This window comes from Lissotriton helveticus, chromosome 1_1, assembly GCF_964261635.1.
Source record: "Lissotriton helveticus chromosome 1_1, aLisHel1.1, whole genome shotgun sequence".
NCBI classification, from domain to species: domain Eukaryota; kingdom Metazoa; phylum Chordata; class Amphibia; order Caudata; family Salamandridae; genus Lissotriton; species Lissotriton helveticus.
This window is the reverse complement of record NC_136057.1, coordinates 1,885,203,193-1,885,219,682: the sequence shown is the minus strand read 5'-3', so window position 1 is coordinate 1,885,219,682 and position 16,490 is coordinate 1,885,203,193. Positions and strand designations below refer to the sequence as shown.

Genomic DNA, 16,490 nt, shown 5'->3' with positions numbered 1-16,490 from the left:
ATTTTTCCCTGTTTTACTGCAGTGAAAACCAGGATGAACCATAGTCTAAGCTGTTTTCACCATTTTACACAATCCTTTGGATGCCTCTTTCTGGGATTCCTGCTTGCTCCTCAAGTTTTCTGGAAGTGAAAAGGAGTTGGGGTAATAATTCGTCAAGCATTGTGGTTTAGTCTCACCAGAACCCATGGCTTTTGGCCAAGGTCTCACATGTTTAGGTAATGCGCAGCAAAACTCTATGTGGGCATTACGTGCTGTAGCAGGAAAACCCGACAGGATGTAGGGTGAACAAAGACAGTCTGAGGTTCAACATAAATATTATTGCCTACAGTTCATTCACGAAAAATAGCTGCATTTGGTGTTGATTTCCTATGACTGACTCAATTGTGGAAATATTTTTGTAAACAATATTTAGGACACTGTATTTTTGGCAGGCGTTATTTATGCCACAATATTCTAGTACCATACCCAACCGGAACAGTAAAGACCGCTTTTTGCAGGCACTTGGACTAATCCTAGAAAACTATTCACCCTTCACACAGTCTCCCAATCACAGTCACGTTTCTCCAACAGCTACTCAAGCAGCACAATTTCCAAACTATGCAATGCAGGTATTCCAACCTCGAATGTAATGGATGGATGGACATCAGAAGCATCATGGAGTTGGCGGTGTGACAAAGCAATTGGCTGACCTTATTTCATCATCTGAGAATTGAGCTTTGACAAAGGGACTGGGAACTGGGAAGTAGAGAGAATGAATCAACTACTCCTTTATCCCTTACAGCTGTTTAGTTGTTTGCTGGTACTATATAAAACTGCATTTTGAATTGTGCTGAACCTTCCCAAGTTCAAATCCTCCCCATGCGGGATCTCGCAGCTTGGCAAACATTCTTTAACTTTGTTCGTACCCAGATGGCACTGCTGAACCAGGCACGTTACATTCTGTGGTGGTGGGGGCATAAAAATGTCACTTCACCCAGGCCGGCAAACCTAAGTCCTAAGTCCTAACTTTACTACTCCTAAACTGTGAGAAATCCTAACTTTAAGACTTTCAGTATTCATAGAAGGCATTTAGGAGTCCTAAAGTTAGGACTCCTAACTTCTGTGAACACCAAAATGAGTAAGTGCCTTCTGTGAATACCTAAATGAGTAAGTGCCTTCTGTGAATACGAAAGTGGTAGTAAGTTTAGGATTTTGTCTTAAGTTAGTACTGTGATTCGGGCCCATACTCACCCCGGATTATTTGTCCCAGGTTGTTCTATTGCCCACTGCTACAGAATAACATCCAACTAAGGTGCAATGACTTATCAGCCTCCCTGTTCTCCCCACCTTATTGCACCAGGAAAGGCAACGAAAGCAGGCTGATCCTCTCCTGGGAGTTTTCATTCTTCTTCACTGACTGTTCTCTCAGAGCGAGTTCTGTCCAGAAAAACTCTCGCATATCTAGGCAACCTATGACACTTGTTGTCAAGGAGTAAACTTGGAGCTGTTGCTTAAAGTGAAAATTGTGAAGTGCGCATGTGGCATGTGTTTTATTTTCAGACAGTAGCTTTGCTTATTTGTGTGTGCCTGTGTTGTTATATGTGTGTGTGCATGTAGATATATATAATATATACGTATATAGGTTATGGGAGGTTATAGTTAGGAAATAGAATTTGTTTAATCCATAGAAATTCACTGAAAAAACCAAAGTGTACATGGTTTTTATAGTTAGGAGAAAGAATGTAAACACTTGAAAATGTACTGAAGAATCCAGAGGTTACAGGGATGTTATAGTTAGTCAGCCATTTCACTCGTACAATACCAAAGAAATTCAGCAGTTATAATTAGCTGCTTATGACCTCACATATTGCATCCCTCATAACATGGTCAGTGATATCACTGGTGACATCTCAAATGACATCACTGATGACATCATCCACAGAACCACTGACACAGCCACTTACAGCTCCATATAATATCTCATAAACCCACTCCCACACAACCACTGACATACCCATTCACAGAGCCATACAAACACCCATACATCTACTCACTAATCCATGGAGCCACTCGCACATCAACTCACCCATACAGTCACTAAAACAACCATTAGCTCACATATACAGGCACTCATTCACCTACTCTCTAACCAATATGTCCACTCACACACAAAGTCCTATAGACACTTACATATCTACTCATACACCCATAGAGACCCACACAGCAAACCAGTCACCCATGCAGCTACTCACACACCTACCCACTCACTCATACAGTCACTCAAATAGCCACTCATTCACCAATAATGGTAGTCACACACCAACTCACTCATTCATATACTAACACAGGTACTCACTCACCTATACAGTCACTGAGGCAAGCACATACTCTCCCATAGAACCTCACTCACAGTCACTTACTTGCCCATACAGCACTCACACACCCATTCACTCACCCATCCCAGTGCTAGAATGAGTTAAGCTCTAACAAAAGCAGGATCCGATCTAAGGTCATCACCACACCAATGGTCGAGCACTTCCTGACTAATGGACATAATGAAAATGACTTCTCACGGCAAGTGATTGACATTTTGAAACCCCAAACAAGAGGTGGTAACAACCAAATGTTTGGAATGCAAATGGAGTATTAAGTGCCAGTCCATTTCGAATGGGCTGGATACGCAGGAAGATTGGAAAGCACTCCTATAGGACAATACTAAAATTATCTGTACTTTTAATATGAACACACGGTGCAATTGGGCATCTCTAGATGCAAGATGGAATTATTTTTATCTGTATAAATATATGATGTTTGTTATGCCTTTTTCGGATCTGCTTTATACCTTCCATCTGGATTACTTTTTCCCATAATCATTGTTCTAGCGTATGGCCAGATATCTATCTTTTCTTTATTGGGAACTTCTAGATGCAAAATGTAAGCCTGTTTGTAAATATATATCTGTATATATTGTCTATCATGACCTTTTTTGATTAAATCTGTTTTTCTTTCTTACACTATTTATTTACGAAAACTCCATCCATTCATTCATTCTAGTCTACCAATTAAGATTATTGAACAATGTATCGCCGCACAAAATGATGCAATTAAACATAACCTAGCTAAGGAAGGGAACCTGTGAACATTGTTGGCTCCTTTGTGCAGCCGCATCGACTCGCCGGCTCGCGCTCTAGTGGCAATTCCCTAATCCACATAGGTGTATGCACATTCTGAACTATATCAGGGCGATTTCGCCATTCGTTATGTCCTCACCTCAGAAGCAGATGTCAAGCCTGCAGATTCCCGCCTACATCATACACAGTCTGCTGCTGGAGTGTAAGTAAGTGCACAGAGTCCCACGCTTCAGCTGGGCCGTCTTTAGTTCACCTACACGCTACCACTATGAGTGTACTATACTTTAGTAATTTACCGTTCTCCCGTTTTTCCCACACAGTCTCCATATTCGCTAGCCCTCATCGTAGCGTGTCTAGATAGGCACCCTTGTCTACGTGTGTAACCAATTTAGGGATTCTTCCTGCAAGCAGTCACAGCTAGATATGATTTGATTTGATTTACAGACTTATAAAGTGCAGATTCAATTGTACTTCAGACTTTCAGTTCTTGAACAACCATGTTTTCAGTAGACTTCTAAATGACATCAGCGACTTGCTATTTTTGTATCGCCATGGTAAGAGAACTCCAAACCTTCACAGTTCCTAAAAGGAAACTCCTTCCCCCACAGCGTATCTGCTTGTACCTAGGGACTGACAATAGTAGTGCCTGAGCCGACCTTAGATTTCAAGATGGCATGTATTTCCTGAGGTGTGTTCTCAGAAACAGTGGCCCTTTCCCCTGTAATGCCTTATTTGCCAGACATTGTGCCTTAAATATAACCCTCTTTCCCACTGGCAACCAGTGGAGGACCCTCAGTCGATGAGTTACTGATTCATGTTTAGGAATATCCAGAATCGTTCTTGCTGCTGCATTCTGCATACGTTGAAGTCTGAGTAGGAGCTGTGACTGAAGTCCCACAAATAGGGCATTTCCATAGTCCAGTCGTGATATGGCCAGTGCAGTGACCACAGTTTTTAAAGTATCTAAGGGAATAAACGGACGGATCTTCCTTATCATTTTCAAAATGGCCCTGGAGATAGAAGCAAGCTTATTAATTTGACCTTCAAATGTCAATCTTTGGTCAAATACTACCTCTAGGTTCCTAACCTTTGTGACAGGTGCAGGGCATTTGCCCAATTCAGCCGGCCACCATCTTGGGGACCAGAAGGAGGTGTTTGACCCTAGTAACAAAACCTCTGTCTTGTCACCATTTAATTTAAGGCAGTTATTCTGCATCCAAGTATTGATCTGCAGCATGCAGATGTTAAAACGATCGGCTGTCTCCTCGATATTATTTGATATTGATACCACCATCTGTGTGTCATCGGCATAGGAGACAACCGAGAAACCGCATTTCCTAATAATTGCTGCCAGAGACCCACATAAATATTGAAAAGTGTGGGGCTCAGGGATGAACCCTGAGGCACCCCTCATGGCAGTTTGAACGATTTAGAAAGCCATTCCATCCATTTATACTACAAACGTTCTATTCATTAAATATGATGACAATAGAGTGAGGGCGATGTCTTGAAATCCCACTTCCTCTAGTCTACCAATTAAGATTTCATGACTGTGTCGAAGGCCGCCGAAAGATCTAACAAAATCAAGGCGGCCTTCTTTCCTTCATCCGATGTTCTTCTTAGTTCTTCTACTGCCATCACCATAGTGGTCTCTGTTCTGTGGCCTTCTCTAAACCCGTACTGTGAATGATCTAGAAGATCTCCATCGGAAATAAAAGATGTAATATGCCTATTAAGTAGTTTCTCCAACACCTTAGAGTAAAATAGGATCCTGGAGATTGGTCGATAACTGCTTGGCTCCATAGGATCAAGTTTGGCTTTCTTTAGTAGAGGCCGAATTGAGGTTGTTTTTCACGACTCTGAAAACGTACCTGACTGTATTATTTCCGAGAATACTGTTCTGAGTTGCTCACTAATCATTTCTGGAAACAGGTGAATGACTTTAAGAGGGCAAGTGTCAGATGGAGCTCCTGATTTTGTTGTCTTCACTACTTGGGTGATCTGATCCTCAGTAGGTGGAAGAAAGGAAAACCACATGCTAGAATCTGGTGGTTGTAGCCCTGGCATATTTCTCTCAGAGGATAAATTATTGCTATCTCTGAAGGTTTTGTATACTGTCTCCACTTTATTGGTGAAGAACTCTCAAAAAGGTATTATAGAATTCCGGGTTATCTATCTTCTGTAAATTTCCTGGAAGTTTGGCTAGTTCTTTTACTGTGCTAAACAACTCTCTGCTGGAGTTCTTGGCTTCCAGAATTTTTCGAGTAAAATATTTACTTTTTTCCTCAATAATCATTTTTTTATAGTCTGACAAAATGTGTGCGTATTCTACTTTCATCGCCTCCACATAGTCGGCTCTCCACTGTCTTTCGAATCTTCTGCATCCTTTTTTCTGTTCTCTGAGTTTCTCTGTATACCAAGGTTCAGATGTTTTTTTCCTTTTAGATAATGAGCTCTTTTTGGGGGCTACTATGTCTACTACTGTTTTAACCCATGAATTTACTCTATTAACCATAGCATTAGAGTCTAACTCCAATTTAGGTTTTGATGCCAGTAGTCGGGCCTGAAGACTTGAGATATCAATTTTATTCCAGTCATGATAAAGCACTGGATATTAATTGCTAGGACTTGAGTGAGTACCTTGCCCTTCCAATATGTGTATACTGCACCCCTGATAATTAATTGCAGTACTAATTCTCCTGTCACTGATCTATTTCAGGCGCTTGATTAAATCTAGCTGTATGTATCGTCATACATACCCCTTCGGCCCGTTTAAAGACCTCCCTTGAAGGCTATAGAAATTCCCTCTCCCTCTGCAGCACACAGGTTTTAATTTTCTGGTCATTGTACTTATTTGGTCTTAGTTACAGGGCACGTGAGGCACTACCATGCCACAACCCCCTTAAGTCTCCTCTCTCCTCCCCTCCTTTATTTCCATCCACCCCTCCATAGTTTTACCCCGTCTCCCCCTGCTCTCATTCAGGGACCCATTAGATTGATCAAATTATCTATCTTTCTCGTTTCTTGGGCTGATTGATGGCTTGTGTCTGTGCGTCCTCCCTAACTGGACGACTCCAGTCAAGGGAGTAATGCCTTTACTTACCCACCAGGCAGGTCTTCATTACCATACCCTACTTAAGTATGCAGGCTTTTTGCGCTCCACATCTGATATTATTGTTTTTCTTATTTTTTTAGATACTAGGTGCTCACACAAGTTGTCTTGATGATGACCTCAAATCTAATGAGGTTGAAACGCCATTGACTGCAGACATTCCGACTCCTCTTTTACTATATACAAATAACTAAATGAGTCATACATCGTGATTTTGTTAGCTGATGCATGTTTTTTATCACTCACTTGACACTGCACATTCTTTCACCCAAATGTGAGTATGGAATGTTCTTCTACACTATCAGAATATGATATGCTCCAAATAATATTCAACAAAGTATATGCAATGAATACATGTATTGCATTCTCTTACCTGCCATTATATCTGCCCTGGTGTATTACTAATTTTCTGGTCAAAATTTATAATAGACCAGATTTTCTCTTGTTTACATGATTTATTACTCATAGTGAACAACTGTTCTTTACAATACAGCGTCCTACATACAGCATAACTGTTTCTATATTACAGTACATTTATTACATATTTAATTATAGTACATACATCTGTATAGGCTCTTTAAAATACCTATTGTACATTGATCTGTATATGTATTCTACTACAACCACAGTGTTTTAAAGTATAGTACTTACATCTTTATCTGCATACCTATTCGACATACATCTGTATGCACGGTGAATCCAAAGTTCTCTCATACATTCTATCACTAGAATTGATCTACTCAGCGATAGGCAACATCTACATGCACAAAAAGCATATTTACTGTATCAATGCCATTAAAAATGAAAAGAATGTCAATTTTGCTCAAATACTTACAGGGCAAGGTCACTGGAACAGATCGGGCCAGGCAGATGGGGCGGGTCTGAAAAGAGAAGCACAGTTGCATCAGGGCTGTTACACAACCTGAGCAGAACATGCTACCAGCTTCTATACTCCACCCTGTCAGAAATACCGCCAGTGGTAAATGACCGCTCTACCAAGAACAGTGTTCTGCTAATTTGCCACATAATTTGCCCAGACTGCTCATTGCTAGGGTTGTCACATTTCTTAGTCAAAAACACTGGCCATTTGTTCACGTTTTGCTATTGTGGACCAGCTAAGAGCTGGAAGGAGAAAAAGGAATTCCTGCAAAATTGTCAGAATTCTATTGTAACATAGCAAGAAGCCCTGTAATCTTCTGAAACGATTTATACAGATCTCATTACAATGTATACTTCACATGTGTTAGTTAGTCTTGTATTCCCTAAAACTGTTTGCTTTTTCCAGGATGTTGTGTTACTTTATCATTTTCCTTGCAGCATATTACTCTTGATTGGTGCATACTTTGAACTTAGTCGCCTCCTGGTGATTATAAAACACCAACATTGACCACCATGGAGTTGGTGCTGGAGGCATTGCAAAGTTTTTCTCACTGTCTGTCAGGGTAGTCAAAAACGTGTTCAGAATACATGGTCACCCAATCATTGGTCTCTCTGCAGTTGTGATTCTGTGCAAATGTGTGTGAAAGAGGTGACACAGTTGTCAAAATATTGATAAGGCGAAATTAAAAGAAAAAGCAGTGGTTACAGGTGAGTATGTGCTTTTGGGTGGTGGTAAAGTGAAAGAGATGTGAGGAACCACATGCAGGAGAGAGTTAAAAGACGTTGCTGAAGGGCGAAGTGTGAGAAATGCATATGGAGGATTTTGGAAAGATGTGGAGAGACAAAGAGCGTAAGTGACTAACATAGACTGCAGAGGAAAGTTGTGTGAAGAGAAGAGCAGGAGTAATTGACTACTAATCCTTACATAGACCTTAGTCATATTTATTTCAAATTCTCCTTGTTTAAACATTTAAACATTTTGAATGTTAATTATTTACAACAAAATAGTTGTTGTTATTCATTTTATCTTTAACAGCTAGCAACCATTGCCAAAGCCAATAATCCTGGCTGGTTTAAGGTGCACGTCTCTCTGGATGCAATAACAGAAAGCTCAGAAAGACACCAAAATACTGGTTGGGTATTGGGAATGGGAAGCACTAAATTTTAGTTACATGTTTAAGCCACACCCTTAATCACATATGCCACGCCCCCTTTAGACACACACCCACAGTCACTCTTTTCATCCCACTTAAATTTATGGGTTACCGACTTGATAGAGTAACGAGTGCCTTGTTATTTCTTCCAGTACTGTTGTACGCAGCATCCTTGTTGTGTGAAAACACGACTAAGGGCCTGATTACGAGTCTGGCAAATGCCTGAATCGTGATGGCGCAGCAGTGGCGGTCCACAGTTTTGCTGGTTTCAACTTTGTAAATCATATCGCGGTGGACCGCCGGCTGTGCCAGGGAAGTCATTCTCTGGCAGTGGCGCAGTAGCTCCACAATGCATTATGCTCAGCAGGGACTGGGGCAGTCCCACTCAGCATATTTTGAGTTACTAACCCGCCAGCCTTTTCATGGCGGAGCCACACCGTGAAAAGGCTGGCAGTGCAGGAACCATGTCCCCCCATCATGGGGATACATTCAGGAGGGAACAACATGTGCCCCCCTGTCTGTATTCCCCCAGTTCCAGCATGGCATAGACGTCACCGTCCATGCTGTGCTGGAACTTTTTGCCCATTCCCATTGCGGTGCCAGTTTTAAAGGCACTGCCATGGGAAAGTTAAAGGACTACCAACTGTATTACGAGTTGTACTTATACAACTTGTAATACGGCAGGTGGTCCATGCACGGCTTTGGCGCAGCACAGTCGGCGTTGAGCCGGTGCCCGTTGTACCAAACTCGTAATCGTAATGTATTAGGATGAAATTTTATGTTCAGGCTGTAAATACTTTCACTCTTTCTTCTTACTGCAGCAAACCAAGTCGATGATCTGGTAGATGTGGTTTAGGAACTTAGCTCTTTTGGTGCTCATGAGCTCAGCTCGTCATAACCGCCGTGGAACGTCCGCCCGGGTCTAATTCCCCTGCTGTGCTGGGCGTTCCATTATGCAGGCGTGGTCATGACGAGTTCAGCTCATCATAAGCACAGCGCCACCGTACAGCTTGACTAGCTGAGCTCGTCACAAGCACTGCGGCACCACGCGCGGCCCCCCTCCCCATGCGGCGAAGGTGTTAATTAGTTGAGAGAGAAGAGTGAGGCCCAAAATGTTATCTCTGCATCCTCATTTTCCCAATTGTCTCTTGTGTCCCAGGTCAGTGGTCAGAATAGGAAGGCTGTGAAATAAGCATTGTAGATAGATAACTGGGCTTGGCCATGTGCACCACTTGGATGCACTTGGAGGTGTTATAATTCATAGTGCTTCCTGCCTGTAGAGATCTCCCCACTCACTGAACCCATACAACACTGGTAAGAGATTGTAGTTTAGCCAGGTGCATAGACTACTGCCTCTCAGAGTTATCTTGTAAATATTATCAAGTCTCCTGCAGCTGACAAAACTCCAGAGACCAAAGACTGAATGGGCGTGGATTTTGAACTCCTCTCACTGAAGATTACAAATTACAGTGGATTAGCCGCACATCCGCTACAGATATCTGAGTGCATTTGTAGGTCATGGGTCTGAACACCACGGGTCGTCCTTGTAATCCTGCCTTGTTTACAGTGTCCTAAATGAAAGAAAGAACATGGCAGCAATTAATTTTATGAATACTATGCACTAACAGTACACTCACTGCTCCTGGTAATGGCCCACAACCCCTAAAGGATCACCCGGGTTTTCCACAACGTGGCTAAAATTTGGGGGACATTATCACTGGTTAAAATATTTATTGCGCCGCATGCAGTCTGAAAACAGTTACAGGGCGCTTCTTCTAAAGCACCATTGTAGGGCTGGGAAAGGTTTTATGCTGCCCTTTTGAATAGGCAATGATTTTCAGCATAGCTGAAAGTAAAAAGATAGTGCTATGAAGCAGTCAAGACTGGCCGCATCATAGGGTTTTTTTCTGTTTTTTACTTTCAGCTGCGCTGCAGGTTTAGCTTATGAGAGCTATTGGCTTTGGCAATGTTTGTTAGCCATGCTGCGCAGCAGTGCAGAAAGCAACAGGATGGGACTTATTGGGAAACAAATAATGGGATGGTGGTGCACAAGCAACAGAGCAGGAGGAGGGAGGGACAAGGCAACAAGAAACGAGGTGGGGATGACAGGGCAACGGGACAGGGCAACAAGCAACAGGGTGCAAAGGCTGCGGGAGGGGTGGGGCAACAAGCAGTGCGGAGAGAGGGACAGGGCAACAAGCAATAGGGCTCGGTACACACAAGGCAACAAGCAACAGGGCAGGAGGAACAAGACTACAAGCCATGATGCCTGGTGCTGTACCTGGAGACTACCGAGAAGGTTGTCCCACCTGGAGCACGTTGACTACAGTCTGGCTGGTCCCCCCTATGTAGCGTGATTGTGGGAACAGAGTTAGCATCTGGGGCCCCTTGGATGCTGTTTGGATGTATTTTCTAACTAACCAACTAGTCAAGATCAGAATGCTATACTATATAAAATCATTAAGTTATGTCTATATTCTTTGCGCTCATTTCCCCCCGATACTCGTTCTGCTTACTTCTTGCCAATACTGGCAGATTATATCTACCAGTGGCGGCCGGCGGGCCGGGGGGAAGTGGGTGTAAAAAAAAAATGTAAAAGAAAGAAACAAAATACCTTCTCGCTGTTTCCTCGCTGCGTCTCTCCTTCATAGTCTCGCACTCCAGCCGGTACAGGAAGCACACCCAGGCTCCCCATAGCTAATTACAATGCTGCAATGCAGTGTTGTGATTGGTCTGAGTGCCGTGGTTTGGCACTCAGACAGGCAGTGGGAGCCTGGGCAAGTTCTCCACCAAGCAATATAGCCTGGGTGGTGAACATGCAAAGTGCGCATGAATGTTTGGCTGGCCCGAGATGGCCGACCAAAGATTCATGCGCACTTACATAGTGTGCCCACCACTGCTCCACCTGCTCTGAGAGCAGAGCAGCCCCGTCCCCAGCAAAGCTGCTATAGGATAAACAAATAAAATTATATTAACGTTGAGTTATTATCATTTTATTTTTCCTTTATTTCACTGCTAAAAAGCAGTGGGGACTTAGCGGAGGACCCACCACTGATATCTACATTGTTCGTTTGAATTGCACATCTTTCCTACACACCATTGTAACGTTTTCTTTTTGTGTTTAGACTCGTGTATCTGTTTTGTATATTATATGTAATCCATGTACTCTGAAGTCCTTATGTAATGTAACTGGTTCTATTGTAAAGTGTTCTGACACCTTAGGGTAAGGTACACGCCATATAAAAACGCATAAATAAATAAATAATGGGGTGGGAGGGATTGGGCGACAAGCAGTGGGGCGGAAGGGACGACAGCAAAAAGCAACAGAGTGTGTCGGGAGGGGTGGGAGGGACTACTAGCTGGACAAAGAAACATCGCTGAGGTAAGGGGGCAGGAGCAACAGGGCAACAGGGCAACAGGGCAACAAGCATCGGTGCACGTGATGGTCAGGAGGCAAGCAATGGGTGGGTTGGACGGCAGCAACAACAAGCAAGAGCACCGGAGAGAGAGAGAGAGAACAACAAGCAACAATGCGGGAGGTGGGACGGGCAAGCAATACTGAGGAGGTAAGGGTGATGTAGCAATGACAGGGTAACAAGCACAATGACATGGGAAGCACCAAGAAAACAAGCATTTGCAATGCATCGGTTTCACCTTTGGGACGTTATATGTATTTAGGAATGCAGCATATTAGCCTGGGTGCTGAAACATCTACCGTTTTTCAATATGGAGGGAAGTAAGCATCAAACTACTGTAATAAACACTGCCACTGGCCTCAGAATCTGGTACTGACCATTGGTGGCAGCCAATAACCACAGATCCTGGCAGCGCCCAGAGCATGAGACTACTCATCTGCGACCAGCACTGGCCTCGGAGCGACCCTGCCCACTAAAAGTGGTTTTGGCCTCTGAGCCTGCCCCTGCCCATAGGGGGCTGTTGTTAGCCCTAGAGCCTGGCAGTGCCCATTATAGATTGCTGGTAACCCCCCCAATCTGATCTGAGCCTGTCTGTGACTTAAAACTCTGGCAATGTCTATTATATTCTGTGCCCTGACACTGGCTCCCCCCAGCACATTACAGAGCCAATCAGGCCCTGCCATTGCCCACAGACCCTGGGACTGTCTGTCAAATCCTGCCTCTGGCATGATACCGTTAAAGTGGTCGAGTCCAACGTACTTACCGGGGGAGCATGGGCATGGCTCGAGATCAAGTATTTCTGTCTTGATGATGGTTAACGTTGGTTTAATGTCCACAGCTGCCTTCATGGTGACTGCCGCTGTCTTTTAGACAGGGGTAGGGTTGCGGAAGTCCCTCTGCGCAACCTGTCCTGGCCGGGGGTTCCCTGAAAAGCCTGTACAGGGAACCCTGCCAGGCTGTTTCTGACGGGCCGGGGTCCCCGTAGAGCCCGTCGATGGCAGTGTAAGCTCAGCGACAGGAGGGCCGTTCCGGACAGAGGTGCCCTACAGATACAGCGGGTGTGATGCTGGTCCTCCTGTGCGTGATGCAGTGCCCTCCTCTACCGTGATGCCCACTGCCCTACTGGCCTCTCCCGCTCCTCGCTTGGCTTCTCAGGGCGTAGCTCCGTTCCTCTGGTCAGGGTGAGTCTGAGGAGCTCATCGGCATGGTGGGCTCGGCCAGGCCAGTGACAGCCTCGGGGGCGGGCTTCTGAGAGCCAGCCCCTTCTTGATGAGTAGGAGGAGATTCAGGGGCGGAGATCTGTCCACGGGTAGCACAGCGAAGAGAGAGGTCTGTCTGCTTGCCTGAAGAAGCGATGTCGTGGAGGGTGGGGGTGGGTATCTGTCTGGAGACGAGCTGAAGCGAGAGACCTTGCTCGGCCAACGGCGGGAGGGGGCAGGAGAGGACACGGACGGCGGGAGGGGGCGGGAGAGGACACGGACGGCGGGAGGGGGCGGGAGAGGAGATTCAGGGGCGGAGATCTGTCCACGGGTAGCACAGCGAAGAGAGAGGTCTGTCTGCTTGCCTGAAGAAGCGATGTCGTGGAGGGTGGGGGTGGGTATCTGTCTGGAGACGAGCTGAAGCGAGAGACCTTGCTCGGCCAACGGCGGGAGGGGGCGGGAGAGGACACGGACGGCGGGAGGGGGCGGGAGAGGACACGGACGGCGGGAGGGGGCGGGAGAGGACACGGACGGCGGGAAACGTGCACAGGACAGCGAGGGGGGGGGCGGAAAGGCACACGGAGGGGGCGGGAATGGACAGACTTTTAGTGAAAGGGGAGGGAACGGGAAAAAACGTAACTCCGCCCTGGGAAAAAATCTCGGGAACGCCCCCGAATCTGGTCCGGCCTTGACGGACAGATCCGGCACTCAATGGCTAGCCTCCATTTATGGAGCTAGCCAATGAGAGCCGGGGGACGTTCCCGAAGTCCTTATTGTCAACAAAGGATTTCACCTGCGCCGAAAAGCTGCGCAGAGCGCAGCCTTCGGCAGGTGAAACCCAATAAATGTACCTCAATTTGAGCAGCTGCCTCAGGCGGGGCCAAAATATCTTAAGAAACAAATCCACACACATCTGAGCCATCAGGCGGTCCGCTCTCCCCCAGGGGATCATCAAAATGCAAAAAGCCCACACTGACCCAGTGTGATCAGTATTAAAAGGCTTCTTGTACCAGTATTAAAAGGCTTCTTGTACCCAAGGTCTGGAATTCACTTCTATTTTAGTGAAGACCGTAATTCTGTGGGACCGCCGAACCACCTTTATTTTGCTATTACGCCATATTGCCTTTATCAAGGTGTTAAAGGGCTTGAGCGACGCTAATAGGTTCCCTTTTTAAGTCAAGGGAAGCTTTGCAATGTTAGCATAAAAACAGAGTGCTCTGCTTTCTCTTAACAAAACTTTATTGAATTTTCTAGAAAGTCTGCTTTTGTGTCAGCTTAATTGTATAAGTAATACATGTATTTATTTAACACAGTGTACTAATTTAGATGCTCAAAGAATCTAACAAAAGGCCCTTTCCTTTGTGGTTAAACGGAAGAGACGCAGATGTCACGGAGTGTCTGACTTACATATTTTTTACCAGAAATTCTAGGTTAATTTCCGGCTTTCCCGATTAACCACATTGTGTGATCTTAGACATTTACTTTACTTCAATGTGCCTCATTTTCATTAAAGAAAACATTTGAGAGCACCTTGAAAATATTCCGTTCAGGCTGGGCTCTGTATAAAAACCTTTCTTCTATATTGTTTATTAGGCTAAGGCCCTGATAATGAGGGGGTCGGGGTTTTCCAAACCATTGGCAAACAACTGTTTGTGCAGTGGTCGGAATCCTGAGTAATTACCGGGTGCACTAAAGACATCACCAGTCCTTAAACTTAGGCAAGTCGAACATATCGAAATTTAAAAGGGGAAAGGATATTTACCGTAATGTTTGGATGTTGGTGCGACAGGCACTAAAATTCGCATGTTATTGACCAAAAACTGGAAACGTGATAATGATCTCATCTGGAGAATTCTGATTACCTTAGTGATGGATTTTTATTGCATGGCATAGTTATCGTATCCATCTTGGGCCACTCCTGATCAGGCCCGAGGATGCTGCTCCAGCTATTATAACAACGTAAGCCACACAAGGGTACCAGACGGCTAACTTGACTCCAGGGTCACTAATGACATCAAAGACAAGCGGGGTTCATGAATGTTTCCAAGATGATGCTTAGAAACTATAACTTCTGAAAAATGCCACGCAATGCAGTGACATTATCTAACCTAATCGAGTAAAACCCTACCAAATATTAAAGGATTACACTATTTTTGAATGCTGAAGCGTCTCTATCATACTTTCACATAAGTTTGTTGAACGATTTACATGCCAAATATGTGGATGGCTCGGCTCGTGATTTCGCTCTTAGGATCACGCCGGACCATTGGCTTGACTGAAGCTTGGTTATCAGGGAAGGCTTTAATGCTGGTGGCGCCCGGTGCGACAACCATTTTCAGCGCCCCTAACCCCATGATCACCTCCTCTGATTCTCTCACCACCACAGGGCACAAGTGCCCCTCATCTCTACAATCATAGGTCATTTCTAAATAAAGCACCCTCCCCTGAGATCAGCACCCCCTCCAGAGGCCAGTGCCCAGTGCAGCCACACCAGTCGCACTGCCCTAAAGCCGGCTGTGTTGGTTATCCTCATACATTTGCTTGCCCACGTCTAGAAAACCCTAATGATGGAAAGTTATCGTCTTTACTTCAAAGGCAGATGCTGTGTATCTTCAGCTGGTTGCATCTGCCATTGAGATTGCATTTAATGTAGTGCTTACTACCCTGACAAGGTGTTCCAGCGCTATATTAATTACTATACGACTCTCCACTAGTCAATGGCACTAATAATGCAGCTTTGTGGCGGGGGTGATTTGCAGCCTTTCCCCTGCGGTTTGTGGGGTTGTCTGAAATCCTCTTCTGTTAACTTTAAAGTTAATACTGGATTTTGCAAATCAATAACGGGGCACGCTGCTTTCCAAGCATTGCACCTAAACTTTCTAATTTTCTCCCAAATAATTTATGTTCTTAACATTCTCTACCCACGTTTCGTCATGAGCTAAAACCCCGGCTGTCATACAAGCATTTGAAAACTTTTAGAGTTTACTAGCTAGTTTTTGTCCCCACTTACATTTGAAATAGCACCTAGGAATCACTGGTGAAAGAGCGCTTTGCCAAAGCTGTTAGCCCTGGATGAAGCTTGAAGCTCAACTCAGAGAAAACCAAGGTCCTCATCATTGGACCCTGCACCTCCGCCTGGGACAATGCCTGGTGGCCCTCCCCCCTTGGGAATCCACCCACCCCTACAGAGCACGCACAAAACCACGACATCATTCTCGACTCCTCTCTCTCCATGAACCGCCAGATCAACTCCATCGCTTCCACCAGTTTCAAGTGCCTGCACATCCTCCGCAAGGCCTTCATATAGATCCCCCCCGACTGCAGAAGGAACGTCACCCAGGCGCTCATAACCAGCAGACTGGACTACGGTAAAGCCCTATACGCCGGAATCAATAGAAATCTTCTACACAAGCTTCAAACCATCCAGAACGCAGCAGCCAGACTCGTCCTCGGGACATCACACCACGAACACATGACCCAACACCTACGAGACCTCCACTGTCTTCCCGTCGAGAAGAGGGTCACCTTCAAACTCTTCACCCATGCCTACAAATCTCTCAACAACACCGGACTCAAGTACCTCAACGAGACAGTCACCTTCCACGTACCCAAGAGGAACC

At 45.0% G+C, this 16,490-nt stretch overlaps 1 protein-coding gene across 1 annotated transcript in view; it reads right to left on the bottom strand.

The window, feature by feature from the left end:
* The window catches only part of TNFSF18 (TNF superfamily member 18), a 39,959-nt gene that overhangs the window by 19,918 nt on the left and 3,551 nt on the right, over positions 1-16,490 (bottom strand). Inside the window, exon 2 of the mRNA XM_078642362.1 lies at positions 7,058-7,103. Coding sequence (XP_078498488.1) covers positions 7,058-7,103 — 46 coding nt within the window. The remainder of the gene's footprint in view (positions 1-7,057; positions 7,104-16,490) is intronic.